We start from the raw sequence: 22341 nt of genomic DNA, 5'->3' as shown, positions 1-22341 counted from the left end.
TGTCTTTGTCCCCTGAAGTCTGTGGGCCTCTCCCTAATGGCCGCTCCCACAACCCCCCCTCCCTCACACCCATTCTCCAGACCTCCTCCTGTAGGGGTTGCCTGTCCAGCTTTTCCCTCATGGGAGGCGAGAGGTGCCTGCACTCACGTCGCTCTTGGGGGGACCTGTGAGTTTCCAGTAACGTCCTCCGCTGTGGTACAACCACAGGCAACGGCCAGCAAGACATGCCCCCAGATCCCTGTCCCACTCACACACGTGAACACACGTGAACATGCCTGGCCGCAGGGGCTCCCTCTGCCTCTCCCGTCACCCCGCTGGGTCCTGTGACGCTCCACTGTGAGTCCTGCACCTCTTTGGGGGCCAACTCAGACCTCTAAACCGACGCCTGGATTCCTTCCGTCCTGGGTCAGCCACCAACTCACTTTCGTGTTTCCTCTCCAAATCCCTTCTCTGCCCTGAGACTCCATGAAATAATATGGGATTTACTTGGCAGGAATCTCTGACCTCCTTCAAAGACCCAAGTTTCTTGTTTATTGTAGTTTGAATGTCTCAATCCTCCAAAAGCATTTGGAATATTTTCTTCATTTCCCTCTCTCAAGGTATCTGTTTTGTCCCAGACATGCCTCCCCCAGTGTGTTTCAGGGAAGGACGCCGAGACTTTGGGCCCCAGCTGCTGCCCTTTCCTTCACCTCTGCCAGGGCCCAGACCAGCGCTGGGCTGACCTTCCCGGGCAGGCCAGAAGAGAAGGCTGTGGAAGCCCGCACGCCCCCCACTGTCCCTCCCTCTGTGGCCACAGCTGCTTGCCCTCCCCACACCCCTCCCCTGCTCTTTTTCTCAGTGAGCCTCAGCGCCAGTGCCCCAGTGAGCCGCTGGGAACAGAGGTCTGTCCCCTGCACTGGCCTCGGCTCCCCACCCTAGAACATTCAGGCGTCAATGGGAAACAGCAAGATCTGTCAGCATTGCCCCTTTCTTCTGGGCTTTGAGGGCCACATTCTCCACGGCCATCTGTTCCCTTTCACCTCTCTGGACAATGTTGCTTTTTAAAGGCAGCGATTCTTCCTCCTTTATCCCCTCCTCTCCCGCCTCCCCTTCTTCTCTGCTCCCACCCTTTCCCCTCTCTCTTTCCCAACCCTATGAAATTAGCCTCTCTTAAGAGGAAACTTGCCCTTCTTCCACACAAAGCTGTTTTGCAACCTCTGTGGGTTTTTTGATTTTTGATTTTTAAGTTTTTTTGAAGGGACACGTTGCTACTTTTAAAGTTTGTGATTGTCTTGGGGGAATTCTTTTGATAAGGATGGGAGGGAGGAGGATAGAAAAGCTTTTCAGTCATGCAAAAAGAAAATCCAGAATAATAATGAGTTTTCTGTTCCTGCTGGTGGTCACTTGCCTCTTAAAAGAAGGAACCCTCCCTTTTCTTCCCTAGATGATCAGTTTAAGGACATTTTTACACCCCAAAGGTCTTTCCACCATGTATTTTATTATAATTTTGTTGTTGCTACCATGTCATTGCTGTTGTGCTGTTTTTAATTTAGAGCTGGGGCTGCTGGGAAGTGGGTACATGACCGTTTTGGTCTTACGCAGAGCTGTACAGTTATGGAAGTGCCTGATCAGGCGGGGAGGCCATATCTTCTGAGTGAAGCAACACATCCTGACATCTGAGGAGTGTCCAGGAAGGGGCGTTTGTACCAGTACTGACCCCGTGACTCAATGTGTGACCTTAGGCATGTCACTTTCCCTAAAACAATGATGATAAAATCTGTTACTAAAAAAATGTTTAATACGTGATTTTTCTGCGTGTACCATTACTCTGTTTCATAAACAAGATGAGTCTGTGATAATGTCATGAAACCTTTATGGGCCATCCTTGGCTAAGGATGCTATAATAATCCGCTGCTGGGGTCAGACTCAGCTGCGGTTGCGGGAAGGCAGGGAGAACAAGGACTCCGAGCCCTCACTGCTTGTTGGAGTCATGGGCAAGGCTGAAACACAGGCTCAGGGGTCTGTCAGTGAATCCTCCGTCCACCACTTACTAGCTCCATAAATGTAGATAAATTTTTGTCATCTCTAAAATAAGGGTAATAATAGTATCCAACTTCATGGTGTTATTGGGACGACTAAAAGATCTGTATCACTTGGCACTGCTTTCTGGCCTATTATGGATGCATGTGAATGTTAACCATGATTATGGACCCCCTTCCTATCCCACCACCATATTACAGATGAGAATAAGGGCTAACTGGCTTCCTGTGGGGCTTTTCTGACTCTCTCACATTTACCTTCTGCTGCTTTATTTTTCATTGTAGAGTTAACATTGATAAAAGAAGTAATTATCAATGGGATTGCAATGATGATTGACATAGCAATTCCACTTAGAAATGTCATAAAATAGAAACATCCTAAGGTATAAAAAAATATATATAATCATATCCTTCTGGCAAAAGAGGTGAGCCAGATGTGGAGATTATATTCATGGAAGGAAAGCCAATCACGATTTTGGCAACTAAGGTTATTTTACATATTTTCAGTTGGAAATCTACAGAACCTGGAGACTTATTTTTCTTTGGTATCAGTTTCTAGAAAGGTATCGTATGACTAAGAGTTTCCCAACAATAGGGAAAGAACATTATTAAAATATGCTTTTCTAGACAGGCAGAGATGACTCTGCATAAGAAATTGAATATTACAACTTAATGAGGAAAGGAGCGTGAGTGTAGTATCTAGAAAATGGGGTGAGTCTTCTCTCCCAGAGAGAGAGAGAGAGAGAGATGAATGGTCATTCTTTAAATATTTTCTAAATAGCTGAAAGAAATAATGAAAGAAGTGACGAGTCGGACTGCTGGGTTCAAAGCCTTGCTGTGACATTTGCATGGTGACCTTGGGCAATAACTTACTCCCTCTGTAGCTTAACCTCTTTCCTTAGAAAACTGGTGTGATAATGGCCTCTCCTTCATCGAGATCATGTGTGTTAGGTATTGAGCCTAGGGTCTGGAACATACTAATTATTCCAAAACGTTACCTCATGATTCTTTACTGTAATGTCTTATACCAAGTGATGTCTGAGCTATGGGACAAGTTATACCAAGTGGGTGGTCTTGATCACTTTGTTGAATCTGGTCATTTTCAGGAAATCCATAGTTATGTCCTTTTTCTAGATAAACAGTGGCCTTTAGGGAAGAAGGAAATTGCTTTGCTCAAGAACTCATATTTCACAGATGTGTACTGACCGCCTGCTGTCACCAAAACCAGTTCTCCCCAATTAAAATAGCCCTGTGAGCATCAGCACATTTTGTTCATCAGTTCCCTCTCCTGCCATGAGGCGCCTGCCTAAAAATATTTGACTATACCGCCAGGGATCAGGGCAGTTTTGTGAGGGAACACTGGAGGAAGTTAAAGGAAGGTCATCTCCATTGCCCCAGATCCCCCACACCTGGGCAATGCTCACATGGCAACTTGTGATCCAGGGGCCACTGTGAAGTCTGGTCATGAATGGAGTTTCCCCCCTCTTCTGTAGCCCCAATTGGTTATAGCCTTATGTTGGCATGACAACCATGGGGGGGGGGCTGTATCCGGGTGCACACCCCAAAAAGGGAGAAGTGCAGCAGCTTCTCCTTGCCTTGACTCAGGAAGCCCAGCTCCAGATGTCAAGGGAACAAAAGCTGAACTTCAGGAACCCGGCAACCCAGCTGAGCTCCCCAGTGTGGGAAAAGATACCCCAAGTACCCTGGGGTTCTTGTCTAAAACTCAGGGTGTCGAGAACCCAGGGATCGCCTCACTGAACTATTCACTGTTCTGTTCCTTAACTCCCATCCTCCTTCTTGCAGCCTTCAGGGGCAACAACCACGTGTGATGCCAGCATTCCATTCCCTCCCATGCATGAAAATATCCTGATTCCTATCACGATCTTGCTGCTTCCCAAAGGGGTGCTTGAAATGGGGCGGGAAGAAAGCATAACAATAAATCTTTGCACACTCGGGGCAAGGTGATAATTAAAAGCATTCTCCACAGCGATGTGCTCTCTGAGGCCAAAAGGGAGGCAGCTGGTCAGCAGAAAGTGCTAGCGTGCCTGGGCCGGGGGCCCCAGCTCTGCCTCACACAAGGTGGGTTTCAGTCAAGTCGCTTCTTAGTCTGTGAAATGGGAATAATGATTATACTGATGGGCGGGACCAAGTGCCTTTAAGTTGAATTAATCAGATGCACTTGTGTTCTCTGGAATGTTCAGAACACCTCCGGGTTCTTAGCTCCTGCCCCACCTGATTCTCTTTCTCCCTCACTGGCGCCCTGTTGTTCTCACTGAAGAAACACAGGGAAGCCCAAGTTCTGAAAACAGCTGTGTTTGGTGTCCGGAAGAAAAGCAGGTCAAGGGGCCTGACTGACCAGGGCCCTTAATGAGGGTCTCTGCCTGAGGGGGGAACCTGGGCCTCTTTACCAGCCCCATCTTGTCCCATGCCTCGGGCCGTCAGCTGCCTCACCTCCACTCTCTGACTTAGGGTTTGGGGTTGCTCCTCTGACAACAACTCCAAGCAGATGAGTTATGGCGTTTCTAAACAATTTACATCGCTTCCCTATTCCTCTTGGGAAGTAGGGTGGGAGATAAAGTCAGCAGATAGGAGTCTTAAAAACTGGGCCAAAGGGCATTCACCAGCCTGGTGTCTCCCACTGATGAAAAGAATGCAAAGCTGCATGACAAGATAGGAGCTGGAGTTTTTTATTTAAACGCAAGTGCTTCCATAACAGTACTTGGGCTGTCCGTGAGGTCTGAGAAGTTTATAACTGCAAGTGCCTGGTACATGGTTTTTTCCAGACTTTAATGCATATAGGGAGAGGGGAGAGGCTTTTTTAATCATCTGGGAGAGGCTTTTGAAAATGTAGACTCCTGGGCATCACCCCTCAGAGATGCTGATACCTTCGGTTTGGGATGGGGACAAGCGGTCTACATTGTAAAAAGTGGTTTACCTGGTTTAGAGGATTCTGATGCATTAACGTGCAAATGAAACAATGCCCTAGTAATTTCTCCAGAGATCCAGTCTTATGTTCTGATTTTCTGGCAGTGACCCAAGTCAGCTCTTAGAGTAGGCCAACCTACTCTAGGTTGATTCTTTTTGTTTGTTTGTTTTAAGTAAAAGAATTCAAATCTACAGAAAATTTCCAGGGAAAGTACAATGCACTCCCACACATGCTTCACCTAGACTTCTAACATTTTGCCACATTTTTAAAATCTCCCTCATATTATTATCAACTTATTTTTTATAATACAAATTTATTATTTTTATCTTTATGAGACCATCTGAGGGTGTAAGCTATAGCTATCATGACCCTTCATCTCCAAATACTTCAGCATTTATCTCGGAAAAACAAGAACTTCTCTTACATAATAACCACGATACAATGATCTCATCCAGGAAATTAGCGCTGATATAATACTATTATCTAATATGCCAGTCAAAGTCAAACTTTGTCAGGTGTCCCAATTGTGTCCTTTATGGCAACTTCTCTTTTTTTCTGATTGAAGATCCACTCCAGGGTTAGACATTGTATGTAGTTGAAATGTCTTTTTGAGCGAATGATTTTTGTTCAAGAACACATTTCCTGATAAACGACAGCATTCCCCCACCCCCCCACCCCCATCCTTATTACCTGTGAAGAGCCAGGGATGCAGTGCCAGCCTGAGCAACAGCAGACTTAACCTGGGCCCAGTTCAGCCCCACCTGAGGCTTTGGGAAGGGACCCTCTCTCCCGGTCCTGGGTTTGCCTAGTGAGCTTGTTCGTCATCACTGTTAGTGTGTCCCTTTGCTCTGCAGTCAGGTAGGCTACCATTGTCCAGACAAGTTCCCTGGACATGTAAAGCTTCCAAACACAACTTCACTCTAGTTTAAATCTTCCCAGGAGCAGTAACTGATAAAGGATATGCCCTGTTTTCTCCTTCCTAGCTTTCTCTGGAGGCAGTTGGCTGAATGCATACTTCTGAGGGGGATTTTCTTTTTTCCCCCCACAGCAGCCAGGGCTATAGATAATCTGAAATCAGGTTAGGTGACTGTATTTCTTCTGCTTCAGCCAGAAAAAAATAGTCACCTGAAAAAAGTATCAGGCAGTCAAAAAATGAGATAACCACATATAATACCAGGATTTAGTAAAATCCAGCTGGTATCGTCCTGTTGCCTCAGATTCTACAATGAGAGCAGAAAAGCAAAGCTCATACCAAGATTGCTGATTGGCATGATTTGAGGAATTCACTTACTTCCGGTGAGCATCTAGAACACATTTCACATAAGCATCTTCCTGGCATATGTTGAATTAAGCCTAAATTCAGAAAGATAATGCCTCAGATTTCCTGAAATCTTTGGGCTTTTGTTTTCTTTGCTAGTATTCACTTAAGAATAGTATATGTTTTCTCTAATGAGTGAGTTTATTTTTAATTAAAGAGTTCTTTTCAAAGGGTTAGGAGACCTGGCCACAGGTCACCAGTCAGGACTTTCTCCCCCTCTTAAATAGAAGGTAGGTGGAGAAAGCCATATTGGAGAAAGGTTTCAGGTGCAAGGCCTCTTGGGGAAAGTAGGAAGTGGAGCTCGGTGGGAGAAGATTAATTCTCGCTCTTCAGACATGGAGTTCTATTCTTCCCATGCCTGTTACTGTTTTCATAGCTATTTTTGAGGACGTTCATGATTGTCACTGCAAACACCAGAGCAGTTCTGTGCGGTGTCCCCTATAGAACTTTTGATTGGTAAATTAAGATGCATTCTAGTTAAGCACCCTCTTCCTGTTCTAGAGACTTCCCACAGGCATTCTGGTTTGCCCAGAACAGTCCTGATTCATCTCTGTTATCCCAATATAGTTATTAAAATGTCCCCATTTTATTTTCAAAAGTGTCCTGTTTGGCTGAGGACTTACATAACCATACTAAGACTCCGGAAAACTCCAAGTATGTTCTCCCCACACAAAGCCAATGGAGCTGTTTGAGTGGTTTGTGCTAGCCCATACCAGTCTTCATCCTAGTGATTAGCTAACCCTGTTTCTTCCTTCTGCTGTAGAGGATTAACCCATCCCTAACTCTTGCATTCCAAAAGTTCTGATTGCCTCACCTTGTCTTGTCTTCTTCACGTTTCTAACCTTCCTCACTAACGAGTTTTGTTGGAATGTGGATCCTAGGTGTGTTGTGCAAGTCAAGGCTCTGGCCTGAATTTAGATCTTTCACCTCTAGCAGAGATGTTGGGATGAAATTTGCTGCTTTACCAAAGTGAAGCAGCCTTCACCTTTACTGGGCCAAATGCCTTCCTCGGGGACGCAGATGATATTGAGGCAGTTATTGAGTGGTTTTATGCCTCAGATCCTTTATTTGTAAATCTGAAAGAAGACTAATAGCTTTAAAGTATTTTGAGAATCTCAAAGCTCCGAAGATTATAAATAACAAAAGATATTTTTTTCTCATCTAAAATGGCAGTGCAGATACTGCGGTTACTTACTTAATAGATAGCGTGTGTTTCCTGGGCCATTTGCAGCTGATGGGTTTTTTCCAGTGCTCTATTTATAGAGCTAGGTCAGAAATATCACTTCCGTTGGAACTTGACCTACAGACCATTGTCAGTTTTAAAGGCCTGAGGAAGTAGAGTGCACACTGAAGACAGCTGGTTCACAGGTTCAGTTAATGAACCACAAACCCCCAAGGAAATTAATTTTGCTGGAGGATAGATGTGTGAGCCTGTCCAAACCTCTTTTTATGTGATACCTTTGCACCATGGCCTCATGGAGCTTGTAGGTCATCTTGAATTCCTTATTCTAGAAATAGCCAGTCCTAGGTAGTCCTCTTCCCTTTTACACCCCATTCATCCTCTTCAGCATTTCTTGCTGAAATTCTGGCCTCCTTGTTAAAAAAAAAAGCAAGATCTGATGATCTACTAACAGAGGTAGTTTGGGCTACTCTGAGAAACTCAGGGAAAAGCATATCTACATATTTCCCTACTTCATCTTTCGACTAGGGCTAACCAAGATTCTCTGTCACTTCCCCAGTTCAAATGAATGATCCAACAAAAATCTGTGCTGAGAAACTGAATTTAATGGATGGTAATCCCCTTCTGATTCTTACTCTCTCACTCAGACTCCCACCGTTAAGCTCTGTTGTTATGAAGCCGTATTTGCTGGGACTTGGCGACCGGCCATCACATGTTTACCCATCATAAGGTTTTTAGGTAGGAGAAGACTAAGAAAATTCCTAGTCTGGAGGGAAATCTACTCTTAGGAAAAGGACCACCTGTCTGCCCTCTCTTCAAACTTACATGGGTGGTAGGTAGGGTACAGCCATTCAAAGATAGCACACAAAGTAGAACTTTCTCAAACTTCTGGAAAAAGTGAGGCCCAGAATGAAGAGCTAATTTCTTGTCATCAAAATGCCATAGATTCAAAGTTTTTAGTAGAGGCAGGAACTTCTGAGGCCTTTTTCAACCAGCCCTTGTCATGGACGAGGAAACTGAGGCTCAAAGAGGCGAAGTAACTGGTCGTTAGCAAGGCCTGCCCTGATGTTCTCTGCTACATCTCTCTCCTCCCACCCGTTCTCGTTAAAAGCCCACAGCTAAGTCAGAAATAGAACTCCAGGGTCCTGTCGTGTAGCCAGCAGCTGACCGTATGCTGCCATGCATTACACAGAACATGCTTTAGAATGTGAGGACAAAGATAAGAAAGAGACTGTTCATTCCAATGGTAACATGCCATCTCCTTCCCGGACTTATTGCAGTCTTGAAAAGATTTATAGGTTATTTTTTTTCTCCCTCCCTTCTGTTCGTCCTCCCTTCCTTCCCTTCTTCTTTCCTTCCTTCCTTCCCCTCCCACCATCTCTCTCTCTTTCTTTCTTCGTTCTAATCTCAATAAGTTGCCTTTCATCTAAAGGGACAGGAGGGGCCGCTGTCCAGAATATCCAGCTCTCCTGGGCTGTGAATTTTTCCTTCCTCCCCTCCCCTCCCCTCTATCCTGGGAGTCAGTGCTTTGTTTATACTTGCCTTATTTTTAACATGGAAAAGTCTATCCTTTTAAAGTTGATCCTTGTGCTACAGGGCAGACACTTTTATATTGCGGACTAGAGATTCCGTTTAACCTCCCAGAAATGCTTAGCACAGGAGTCATAAATTGAAATGTTTTCAAAGAAGGAGCTTCCGCATTGAAGGCGCCCCAACAGGCCTCTTCTAGATACTGACACGAGTTGGTACCAGAAGCCCATTACCTTTTTGGAAATCAAGGCTACATAGCAACCTGATTATCCTCCTCCAGTCTGATTGCACAAGGACTACACCCTGCATGCAGAACAGGGAGCGAGCCCCTTGCCTTGTGAGCAATGTGTCTTCATAACCAACTCCCACTCCACAAGCATGGGGAATTGGATCCAAAAGATAGCGGTCATGAAAGCTATTCCAGAATCCAAGTCCTGTTGTTTTAACCACTTTATGACTGAGTTTTTCTAGCTTGCCTCATTATTAATAGAATAAAAAAAATGTAGAAGATGATAATTCAACTCTCTTTCTCCCTAGAATTTCATTTCAGTCTTTAATCAGCATTGTTTCTGTCATTTATACATATCAAATATCTTCATCTGTGAGTCACCACAAACCTTTGGTTGCCTAGAGGCAGGAATTATTATTCACATTTTACGCAGATGGGTAAGCAATCACAGAAGGAAAACATGCTCTGACTTACCTAAGAGAATCTCAGAGAGTGGAGAATGCATGTCCCCACCGTCTGTTTTAGAGAAACTTGACTTCAGTGTAAACAAATTAGATTTTCTCCATGTAGCTTACTCAAATACTTCCACAAGCTCAATCCTGTGGTGACGAAAAATCCCCAATAATGAAAATGTTTTCAAAACCGAGTTCACTTATTTGATTTTTCTATCTGTATTGAAATGAACCAAATTCCAGTAAAATGAAGTCATTCTGCCTTGGCAGGTCTAAATATCGGAGTCATCAAAAAAGAGAAAGGCAGAGAGTGCCCTAATTTTTAGAACTTCCGGTTAAAATGAGCGTAGAGAAGACTCACTTATCTCTTTCCTGACCAATTAGGTCATTGGGCAGGAAAACACCTTTTCTGAAAGGCCAGCAAGTAGATTCCTTCTACCTTTAATTTCCCATAAACAGCATTAATGATTATTTATGCCAGAAATGTTTGAAAGTCAAAAGACAGGAGACATATTTTCTAGCTGCAAATAAAGTTACAGGGGCACTGGGGTGGCTCAGTGGGTTAAGTGTCTGCCTTTAGCTCAGGTCATGATCTCAGGGATCATGCCCCATGTTGGGCTTCCTGCTCAGCAGGGAGTCTGCTTCTCCCTTTCCCTCTGCCATCCCCACAACACACACTTGTGTGCTCGTGCTCTCTCTCTCAAACAAATAAATAAAATCTTCTAAAAAGTTATTAAATTTATATTAACTGACAGTTTTCCCACCTTCTTCTCTCCCACTTCTCTCTCAAGTAATCCCACCACCTATAGCCACTCTTAGGGTCCTATCAAGTGAAATAACTTTTCAATTTTGGCCAGATTTTTAGGGCTTCCACCAGAGAGGGTCAGTTCCAGGCCACCTGATTTACACGAATCAGCTGCTGGGCCAGTTGAGCGAGGTTAAATAACTTGCCAAGCCAGGGCATGCACTGATCTTTCTGGAAACCCCTTGGCCCTGAGTTATCAGCGTATATCAGAACAGAGGAAGCTGGTTGTGGAGCCAGAGTGACACACAGATTCAGATGAGTGATGAGATGCTCGCACTGTGCCTCCATCAGTGTCGTCTCAGAGACGGGCCTTCAGGCTCTCTCTTCAGGCCCTTCCTGAAGCTCCCTGTCAACTGAGCTGACACGGCTGTGGGCTGTTTGACATAAGGAGCCTGGAGAAGGCTGACTGGAGTAGCGGTGAAGACAGTCGGCCCACTTTGAGTCCCGGCCCTGTCATTAACCAACCATGTGCCCATGGGAGAATGACCTTAATCCCTCACAGCTTTAGTTTGTCAATAAGGGTGAAGATATTCCCTACCTCTGTGAGGATCAAAAAAAGATATAACTAACAGATGAAGCTCAAACAAGACGTAAGCCCTCCTCATATAAAAGGCTCACCTAGGGCCTCCTTGGAGTACTTTAAAAATATTGTCTTTTCTTATCATTAGCTTTCAAGGTCCTCTGTTACTGCTCTTGTGGGGGCGTCATGTTTGTAAGCACTCCTCCACAAGCTGCTCACTCAGGGTTCCCATTAGAAGCTTTCCCATGGTCATTTGCATTCACTGGCCTTTCGTCAGGCCCTGAGCTTACCTGCCCGGAAAGCAGCCAGGTACATGGGTTCATTGTTATACTGTTTTCATTGCTTTAGGGACATGGCATTCTTTAAATAGTCACTACTGGCCATATGGCTTTGACTCCTGAAAACATCTTCCAGACCTGAGAAGTGCCTATAATTTTATTATTTCTAAAAATATGTATATTTTCTGAGTGCTTGACTAATTAACTCCTAATTAGTCTACATATCGTTTTTTGTGGCAAACTTGAAAGCTCAGCCTTACTTCATCCTATCACTTAGCAGGCACCTAAGAAAAAAGCTTCTAACAAGTTTGTTTGAAAATTGTGAACATGGGGGGGTGCCTGGGTGGCTCAGTGGGTTAACACCTCTGCCTTCAGCTCAGGTCATGATCCCAGGGTCCTGGGATTGAGCCCCGCATCGGGCTCTCTGCTCAGCAAGGAGCCTGCTTCCCCCTCTCTCTCTGCCTGCCTTTCTGCCTACTTGTGATCTCTGTCTGTCAAATAAATAAATAAAATCTTTTTAAAAAAATGTGAACATGGTGTTAATTTTAGATTAAACAAGATAGAATTAAGAATGTAAATCTGCTGCTAAAACAAATATATGTAACATAGTTCAAAGTTTAGTAGGAACAACTTAGTAACTATTTAATCAGGATTTATTAAGTATCTTCTGTGTGTCAGTGACACAGAATGATTGAGGCATAAATTAAGTGATTTGGCCTAGCATAAATCAGAGATGGATTTGACTCTCTTAAGATATGTATTAGGGGTGTTAAGAAAAGCACACACAGGGAATATACCACAGGAGAGAAAACGGTGTAACGTGAGAGAGGGAAATAAAGCATTATGGGAATTTAGAGGAGGAAGACAGTAAGTCTGTGAGGGCCAAGAAAGTGCCACAGAGGAGGTGGTATCGAAGATAATGTGTGGACCTAGAGGCATTTCAGGTGGGGAAGGGACATGGTGAAGAAGTGATTATGTTGGAGCAAAGTCTGTATGAAGTGGAATGGAGGGAGCTGAGTGGAAAGGCGGGTTGGGCACAGACTAGAAGAGCTCTGAATGCCAGTCTGAGGAATTTAGAGCTCTTTGGATGCACTTGGGAGTTGCTGAAAGTTTTCGAGCACACTTGGTCAGAAGTGACAGGGGAGTGTGCTTAAATGTGTGGTTGGGGAGGTTAATCAGGCAGAAGAGAGAATGGACTTTAGGAACTGACAGCAGCATGGACATCAGGTAGGAAGTTCTAGCAGCTTTCATCCCCAGGTGAAAGCTAATGAGGGTCTGATCTAAGGTTGGGGTAGGAGGAACAGAGGGTAGGGAAAAAGATATAGGTGAGATTTTGAGATTTTATACTTCAGTCAATAGAACGTCACAATATATTGGAACTGAGAAGCATGGGAGAAGGAGAAATTTAAAAGTGGAACTGAGGTTCTGAACCAGATTAACTAGAAGGCCAAAGAAAGGGACAAAGAAGGAAGAGTGAGTTATATGGGAAGACATAAGCTTGATTTGAAGATATTCAGGTTATGGTGCTGAAATTCATTAGGTCAGACTCGTAGTTCTTGTTCTTGAAAATGGAGGACAAGTGCTAAGGCGGGTTGTAGGTTGAGACAAGGCTTCAAAATCACCCATGTCAGGGTGTTGTCCTTGTCAACAGTGAGGACATGCCATATGGAGCAGACGTTGCAAGCTTTGTGGGAATGAGTGATAGACGGCTCCTAAGTATGTTCGTTTGTGCATTTTTAGAAATTGTTAAATTAAGTCAAGAGGATTGTACTCAAACATTGACTTCCTTCTGGCTTCTCTTTTTTCAAAGTCAAAAGATGTGGTTGACTCTGAACTCATTTTGTCACACGACAGCACTAGCCGGAGCAGCCAGGGTCTGCCCCTCGTGATCATGGATAGATGCGCTCATTCTCCGCAGTCTCCACTACTCTCCGTCCATCTCCTAACAGTTCATGTTAAACACAAAGTAGAGTAATGGTTGCCTAGGGCTGGGGGGCAGAGAGAGGGGCTTGAGGCTTATATGGCTAACACACATGGAGTTTCTTTTTGAGGCGATGAAGTGTTCTAAAGCCAGTTGTGGTAATGCTTGAACAACTCTGAATATAGTAAAAACCATTGGAGTGTACACTTTGGGTGGATTGTATGATGTGTGAATTATCTCAAAAAAGCTGTTTTATAAAAATACGAAAACGAAAAAAGAAGAAAAATCGGTTGCTATTGCCTTTCCAGGGTTGGTTTTCTTATAACAGAAAATATTTCTTTATTAATATGTCTCTATCAAAAAGGGGAAGATGGAAGACAAGAGGGGAGTGTATTTTAAGAAGAATGGAAGAAAGTATATCTCTTTGTAGCAATAAAGGATTCCTGCATTTTAAGATGCAAACACCTGGCCTCTTTACTAAATGCACATTACCTTCCTAGGCACTGAAGGCACTTGGGTGATAGGAGAAAAATCAGTCACTGTCAGCCCCCTACAGTCCACCCGTAACTAGGAAGAGAAGGAGAAGAAAAGCAGAGAAGGAAAAGAACACTCATCAAGATCCAGAAGAAGCAGAAAAAGCATATCTTAGATGCCAAAAGAGGGGGAAGCTTTATCAGCTGCTGCCAAGAGGTCAAGGAGAATGGGGACAGAGAAGTCAGGAGGTTACAGGAGACCATCCAGTGAGAAAGCTTAGAGCAGTGGGGCTGGAGAGAGACTGGGGAGCAGATGACAAAGTGCCCCAGATGCATTGTTCGGGAGTTAGTATTTGTCCTCCGCACGGAGGGCTGCTGGAGGAGTTTGAGCAAGGGAGTGGTGTGATCCTATGAGCATGGTCTAGATAATTTGTTTTCAGATTAATTTGTGTGTGTGTTGAGTGATGTGCATGATACACTACAGTCACCCTAAATTTTATTCTTTCCAATGCTAAATTCTTCTTCATTCAGAACTCCCCAGGCTTGTTGTGGTCCCAGTTGTTGATTCCCATCTAATTCATTCCTATACCTGCTTGAACTGGAGAAAATGTATGGTTGGTGTTGTCTAACCCAGGGGCATTCAACCTCAGCACTCTTGTGTTTGGGGCTGGATAATTCCTTGTTGAGAGCCTGTCCTGTGCCTGGGTGTTCAGCAGCATTTCCGTCCCCCACTCTCTAAATGCCAGTAGCCCTCCCACTTAGACATTGCCAACAAATCACCTTCAGCCTAGAACCGCTGACCCACATTCATCTGCTGTAATATTTGGGCCCAGGAGTGTACAGCCATGCAAAGGCCAGGCAGAGTTGGTAGACCACCCTGAAAGATGACAGGTCCAGAAAAGAAAAGAAGACCAATACTCTGGACTGAGGGGTGAGAATCAGAGGATGCAGTAAGCAGGCAATGAATGAGAAGCTCAAGGCCTCATTTTGTTTTATCTACTAATCTGGTGGGCTTCAGCCTCTCTGTATTTAGTCTTCTCGTTGCAAAGAGACAGCATCTTGAGGTGACAAAGCACAATGAATGTCCTACTGTGCTCCCTATAGGGCTAGGATTCCTCTCAGGGCCAAAGTAGGCACAGGAATTCAGAGGAGTCCTCAGAATGGGCCAGATATGAGGGGAGGGAGGGTGGACAGGCTTCTAAGTGGTGGGACTAGTGAGCCTGCCTCTAAGGAGGAAGAAGAGGAGGAGAGCAGGAATAGTTTCCTCATGGTGATGTCAAGAGGGATCAGCGAGGCTCTGGAGATGGAAGGTAGTAGATGAAGCACAACTTGGAGTAGACTGGAAATTCGGATGGATCCTTCAGATCCCTCCCCTTACAGGAAAGTCTTAGAAGGTGAAATAATGTTTCTCTGGGGATAAGGCTGTCCAATACAGATTAGATATGAAATGGTTAGATCTTTCATATTCCTCTTCTGGGTGTGTGTATGCAAGGATTGGAAGGGCAAAGGAATTTTATATATATACGCTACCTTTTCTATATTGATTAGGAAAATGGAGTTAAGACTCTTATCAAGCTAAACAAGCCTTACAACTCTATTAAACTAAGACTGTTTCGTAACTGGCTCTCATTCTGTGGAGTAGCATTATGCCTTTCCTCCGTGGATGTTGAGTGGCTCAATTTTTTATTAGCAATGGCTCTAAGCTGCCTTGCATGCAAGCTCTTATTGATATATAACTCTGTTATCTTTTAACCTAGTGGTGGTCCCTTGCACTGAGGCTGAAGGAAACTCATGCTGGCTTTTATTTTTAGTCTCATATTCTTAACCCCTGTCCTTCTTCTCTAATTTGTCAACTTTTGTGGTAATGAACTAAGTCCCCAGGAGTCTCTAAGCAATGAGCAGTGACTGGACTTTTGCTTATGGGAAACACCATTACAAGAAATGGGCATTCACAGTCATGGTTTTGCCCTGTTTCATTTCAGGCACTTCTGGATCCAGCTGTGTGACAGCTGCCCTAGGAAACACCTGGAGTCACAGTGTGAATACCCGTCTGATTCTCCAGTCCCTTGGTTCAGACAGAAGACAGGTGAGTTCTTTGACAATGTTTTCTGACTGTTGAGTTTAGAGAACAAGATGTACTTAGCAATCTGAGTGTTCATCTCCTGAAAGCACTGGCCATGTTTTCTGTCCTGGCCCAACACCATCGGGGCAGGTAAAGAAATGAGCATCCCTGCCTGCCCCAGTAGCAGTTATAATGAAGTGGGAAATCAGCCGCTCACAGGAAAAAATGTGTAAGAATAGAGCCCATAGAGTTAGCATGCCTCCTGATATTTGCCAATGGCTTGGAAATGACCAAGGTCCACCCTCGAGGGATCTCAAACTCTCCATCTCTAAAGGGCGAATGATCATTTCACTTAGCTGGTATTTGTTGAGGACTAGATAATTCGTGGACAAATTAAATAGTGACAATGCTTTTTCTTGAGGTTAATATGCTTTGAAAACCATAGGCCAGACAGATCCTGCCATGTGATAAACTATTCCCCAGACCATGGGTACTTGTGCACTAACTCATAAGCCAGTAGGTTCAAGTACTGGAGTTTGCTGGAGAGACCCCCAAAAGGATGACAGCTCTTTCAAGAGCTCCCTGTTGATGGTTTCTATCCTGGCCTCAAATGAGAACTGTATCCCCACCCCTCCACGTTCCATCCAGAAGGTTTAACTTTCTACAACCCTTTCTTTCATTCAAAGAAAGGAACACCACAGGCTGACACCTTTGGTAAAGTGTTTCATAATTAGGGAATTTATTTTCCCCAATGCCTAACCTTAACTTTATTCTGTTGTGTGGACCAGGTTCCGTCATAACCTCTCCCACAAGCAGGAGGAGGAAGATGATAGGGTGATTGTTCTGATTTGTTGGATGGGGCAGAATTCAGAATCCAGATTTGCCCATCTTGCTAAATGTGTTACAGTCTAGGTTATTCACTAAAGAGGCATGAAATATCATGCTGGTGGTCCTTTCTGGGGGAAGTGGCGGGGAGCTGTTGCCCTTCACCTGAATTAGGTAAATTGGCTGTCTTCCAAGGAGTCAGGAATCATCAGAAACAGACATGAGCCTTTGCCTGTTCCAGACATAACTTTCCGAGTGCCCTTGGTTACAGACCAGAGGATTCTTCTTGGTTTGCTTGGGACTGTGTAAATAACATTCCAGCTTGATGATTGAGTCAGCCATGTTCTGAGAAGATGGAGCTGCTTGTTTTCGTTTAGGGGAACATTCTTAAGTTTTCAGGCCCTGGCGTGCTCATTACCTCAGTGATACCTTTTCCCCGATGATTCAAGTATCCTGGGTTCTGAATCCATTACTTCTCTTTTCAGAGCCAGAGATGTTCCTGTAGAACCTAATGACCTTTGTTTTATACCTGAGGTTATAAATTATGTTAAATAAACCCAGTTTGCAGCGGTCAGGCACTACTACCTAAACTCTTATTTGAGGAAGCAAAATTCCTTGTGAATCAGTGTGGATCCATTCATTTTCATGGATCTTCAATCCCGTTCCTTGAAAATGGGTAGTTTATCTCTGTTTTAGGTTTCAGATGGTGCACACTGATTTTGTGATATAGACTGTTATATATGGTAGCATAGACTCCAGACTCCCAGATCCTTATTTTACCAATTCCAGCTAGCATTTGTTAGTATATAAAGAAGTTAGTGCCATATTTTTTTTTCCTTTTGTTTTAATAAATTAGCCGGTCATTTCCATTTTTTAGACATTCAGAGGACAAACGCTATTATTTTATGTCTCTTTGGTAACTGCAGGATTCTGGTGGCTCTTGGTTCTTGGCTCACAGGGTCAAACACAGGCCACTAGTCACAAGAGGAATGAGGAGCACAGCATGGATAGATCAGTGACAGTTTATCAACTCATATCCTATCAAATGAGTCAGTGATGTTATCTTAACCTACAAAGGACAACATGTTACTATCATTGCTAATCAATCAAGAGCAGAGTTAAATGCTTTTGAATCATGTTTTCAAACACTAATTAGTAAAATATGTAAATAAAATAGTAAAGTATAATAAAATGCTGTAGCAAAGTAAAATATGACCAGTGCTAAAATGGCCAACCCAAGCAGAAGAACTTACACTTAATTAATCTATAGAAGTGTCTGTGCCTTTTGGGACCAGTGTTTCAATTTGTGGCCTAATAACTAGGATGAAATTTGATGTAGAAAACATGTCGCTATCTGTTGAACTTATCTCGCTTTGGCAGAGGACATGCATCGTGATTCACTGAGCTTTTCCTGTGGTCTTACTTCTTGACAAAGTAGAGAAGCCATATGAAGATAAACTTTTTCTAGGATATGTGCACAAAAAAGTACCTTAAACTAGTCTTTAAGGTAGTTGTTCCAAGCAATACTTCCTTATAGTACTACTTAGTAAGAAAACATGCCTATATCATTCTAGTATCACCAGATCTCTGGAACACCAACTGCCAGGAAAAGATATCAGGTATAGCTCTCCCCACCCCCACCAGTGCACAGAGGCCACTACACCAAGAGATCAAGGACATGGAATGAGGATTATGTTTTATCCCGTTTCTATGACATTGAGCTCTACGCCAGGGCTCTTGAATATGAGGCTTAGTCTGAGATCACAGGGCTGGAAGGAGGTCAGGTCAAGCTGAGCAGCTCTGCGAGCCGATTAAACCAAGAGCTGAATTGTATAGTCCAAGGGAAGGAGTCCTCGGTGGCTGATTATTTTCTTTACACCCTGGAAACTTTGTAAAATTATATAATCAGGAAAGAGATCTCCTTATCAGGGCACAAGCCAAGTTAATGCTCTTGTTTATTCTGCTTCAGTGTTTGCAAAAACCCTCTTAAGAAGCTGGGAAACATTTTCTTTTGGACTAATTTAGGTTTTTTTCCGTTTGACTTTTATTTACTCTTTCTCTAGTCTGCTTCAATCCTGCCCCACCCTTTGTGCAACATTTTTATTCTTACCAAAGATGTGTCCTTAAAGTGGAGTTAAAATGGCCTTTACTAGGGGTTTTTTTTTCCTCCTCTTTCAGCATTTTGGATTTTTTTTTTTTTTTTTTTTTTTGGTAATCAAAAACGTGTTTTTGGTCCACCCTGTACATGGCTTGGGAATGCAAAGTAGTAGAAGACAGAGTTCCTGCCTTCGAGGTTCTTCAGGTCGAGTGTGAGAGATGGTACATGTGTGTTTACACTCATAAATAATCAAAATGAAGTGCACAAGTAAAAGAACAAACTACTAGTCAAGTGCGGTGTTGGATTTGTTACCTAATAACTGGTTGAGACGGTACCTGCTTTGAAACCAGAGCAAGGTAAACTCACCAGAGGCCCATTAGCCTTTTTAAAAGACAAGGCTTGAGTTATCACTTTAAATCAGTGTCTCTCAAGCCTGGCTGCTTTTTAGACTCATCACAGGGGCATTTGCAAAATACCAACACCAGAGCCCCACCCCGCCCAATTAAATCAGAATGTGTGTTGGTGGGCTGGGCACCTGTGTTTATTTGTAAAGCTCCCCGCCGGGAGCCAAGGCGGAAAACCACTGCCCTACGTAGATAAATGTATATTACTGAGAGAGGAAAGGGAAAATTCTGGGTGAGGAGGAACGGGAAAAGAAGACAAATGGGAGGGCAGGTCCCACGTTCAGAAGACAGCTTGGTTCTGGCCTTGTCACCAGAGCAGAGGGTTTGCTCCCTCAGTCACTTGACAAGGCTTTATTTGCTCAGCTCTTCTCTGCTAGTCACCATGTAAGGTGCCAGGGATTAAAAATACGAGTAAGTCGATGCCCTGAAGATGTATGTTCACAATTGACCTGGGGAAAGAGGGGAATGTTTGGACTGTCCCTGCAGCACGTGAGTGGTGGGTCTAGTGAGAGTGGAGGGGAGGGTGGGCCCCACTGCAAAGGAAGGTTCTGGGGTGTTTGATGAGGCAGCAGCACATGTAATGGATTGGCTGAAGCCTTCCTTCAGGAGGCGGTGGCAGTGACCTGGTGCGCCATCCTGAGGGGCTGGATAAGGTGGAGTGAGGGTGGTTATACTTGAAAGAATGATGGAAAAACTTGATGAAATATTCATACTATTTCTCATCAAGTCATCGTGAAGTTCATTCCTATGAACCACATATGGGATTATATAAATTTTTCAGTACTCTGGAAGGAGTAATGAAGGAAATTAATCCCAACTAAGCTTCACACCCTCTTGATGAAATAAATATTATGACTCTCTCATTTCAACAAACTGGGAAGAGAGAACTTTTTCATATAGTAGGTTTATTTAAATGGATTTTATAATAATATTTTCATCTGCTATTTAGAAGTCACCCGGAAGTTAAAGAACACTTGAGGGAAAGAGCCTAAAGTACCCAGTAAATTGTTGACAAGACCCATAATGTTTCTCCAACTCCTGGTCCTTACTGGAATCCTTAGGCTTTTCTCAAGGTTGTTTGAGAAACAGGTTGTTTTGCATCTGGGAAGTATTTAGTGTCTCCTTTCTGGTGATATAATTCTTCTCTCAGTATGCATTTTGTGTTTTAAAAGACTTAAGGGGCACCTGGGTGGCTCAGTCGATAAGCGTCTGCCTTCAGTTCAGGTCATGATCTTAGGGTTTTGGAATCGAGCCCCATGTCAGGCTCCCTGCTCAGCGGGAAACCTGCTTTTCCCTCTCCCACTACCCCTGCTTGTGTTCCCTCTCTCTCTCTCTCTGTGTGTCTCTCTCTGTCAGATTAATAAATAAAATCTTTAAAAACTTAAAACACCGTCACTGTGGAGCCTTCCTGACACTGAGTTTAATCAGCCCTGTTTCCCTCAGTTTTGCCCACAGATGCACCTAGTACTTTCCTCAGTTCTTGCATGAGTGAAACCCGGATTGTGAGCCCCTTGAAGGCTGTGACTGAAACTTATTTGTATACCCTCAGAAGCAGAACAGTGCTTGACATTTACACATTCAGTACATATATTTTGAAAGAGAGAGAGAGAGAAACTCCTCATATCCTTATGTGAACCCAGTCCTGAGAAAGAAGGCCATACTGCTTATTTGGAATCACTCTTCCCCATAGGAATTGGGTTACACAGCTTAATAGTTCCTTTAAAGTATTAGTAATTGTCAGTTTAAAAGGTTGGCATCAGACCTTGACAATTACCAGCAGATCCTTATAATGAAGTGCTGTACGACTAACAAATACAGGAAATGTCTTTCTGCAGAACTAGCCTACTGGGGGCTATGGGAGAGTGAGAGTCAGGCTTTCCTTGAAATCGTAGTTGGAATTCCTCTGTGTAAGCAAACCAGAGCCCTAAACCCAAGCAAAGTGAGGGAGAGGGGTCCCACAGCTGCTTGCAAGGAAAGGGCAGCTTGTGGACTTTAGCTGAGGGGAAGGATAAGAAATCTTTGTTGCCATCTTCCAACAGTCATGAGTTCTGCTGTCGGTGCTTGGATAGGCTTAATGGAGGACTGACTAACTGAAGGAAAGATGAGAAATCTGTTCTCCCAGATAAGCTGAAGGGTAGATTTGGGGCAAGAATGTCAGGCACACAATCATATTCACCCAAAGAAAGACATTGAAGAGGATGTTTTACCTCATGGAAGTCATAGTTTTATGTCTGGCTGTTTGCAGAATCCCCCAGGGATGAACTCAGGGTTAGTGGCCCTCCCTCAAAAATGAACCCCTCTCCCTTTGTTAAATGGTTCCAGATCGTTGTGTTTATTCTGTGTCTTTCTACCTCAGCCCGTCTGCTGCTTTTAGGCAGGGAGACTGGTGTGTATGTGTGTGTATCCAGCCAGAGGAAAACTCTGGCTTCAGGGGTGGGAGAAATTTCTTTCTAAGCATAAATGTCTGCAGAAATAGCAAAGGGAACATAGAATCTCAGCCAAGCACATTGCCTTGGGTATAAATGTTCCATGCCTTTTCAGAGCTGCTCGAGTGTGAAATCTAACCCCCTGCCCACACTCTTCCCTCAGAAGTGCTCGAACAGGTATTGAGCTGATTGGGAAAATGTGTAAAAGAGGAGCCCGGAATGGTGACTTTCATTTTTTTTTTATAATTTTTTTTTAATAAACATAAATTGTATTATATAACCCCAGGGGTACACGTCTGTGAATCTCCAGGCTTACACACTTCACAGCACTCACCATAGCACATACCGTCCCCAATGTCCTTAACCCCACCACCCTCTCCTGACCCCCTCCCCCTGGCAATCCTCAGTTTGTTTTGTGAGATTAAGAGTCTCTTATGGTTTGTCTCCCTCCCGATCCCATCTGAATGGTGACTTTTAAAAGGACTCTCCCATACACACTTTTTTTTTAGGCCAGCAGGCAAATGTATTAAAATCTGAGGAAATCCTACCTGAAGTTGTGCAGTAACAGCAAAGGAATGCAGTGAGTTAAGACTCAGAGCTTAGAGACAGGCTCCATCCGAGAAAGGACAACATAGACACCCCCATGGGCACTCCCTGTTTCTGTCTCTGCATCTGAGATAGGAATAGCAATGCCTTCCACACTGCCTACCAAAAAAAAAAAATACAAAACGAAACAAAACCCCCAAACTCCATTGGAGTCCCTCTGGGGGGAAAAATCCCTAGTTCTTGATGGGGTCAAGTAAAGAAAACTTTCCCTAGAAGGGGTTCCATTGGAAATCCCTAGTTAAAAATTCATTAGTACAGTTGCCTCCATGC

The 22341-nt window shown here is 43.8% G+C and overlaps 1 protein-coding gene and 1 long non-coding RNA gene across 4 annotated transcripts in view; one reads left to right on the top strand and one right to left on the bottom strand.

The window, feature by feature from the left end:
- The window catches only part of RAD51B (RAD51 paralog B), a 681452-nt gene that overhangs the window by 502560 nt on the left and 156551 nt on the right, over positions 1–22341 (top strand). For all 3 annotated transcript variants that reach the window (XM_082734027.1, XM_082734033.1, XM_082734032.1), the window contains exon 9: positions 15633–15736. In XM_082734027.1, the coding sequence (XP_082590153.1) occupies positions 15633–15736 (104 nt within the window). The remainder of the gene's footprint in view (positions 1–15632; positions 15737–22341) is intronic.
- LOC309866363 lies at positions 4690–5896 on the bottom strand. Its single transcript, XR_014312605.1, has 2 exons — positions 5635–5896; positions 4690–5586 (listed from the first exon to the last, which is right to left on the bottom strand). It is a non-coding gene; the product is annotated as an uncharacterized lncRNA (long non-coding RNA).

The sequence above is a fragment of the Mustela nivalis genome, assembly GCF_964662115.1.
Source record: "Mustela nivalis genome assembly, chromosome: 6".
Classification (NCBI taxonomy): Eukaryota; Metazoa; Chordata; class Mammalia; order Carnivora; family Mustelidae; genus Mustela; species Mustela nivalis.
The sequence above is the reverse complement of the archived record's forward strand: the minus strand, read 5'-3'. Positions and strand labels throughout refer to the sequence as shown.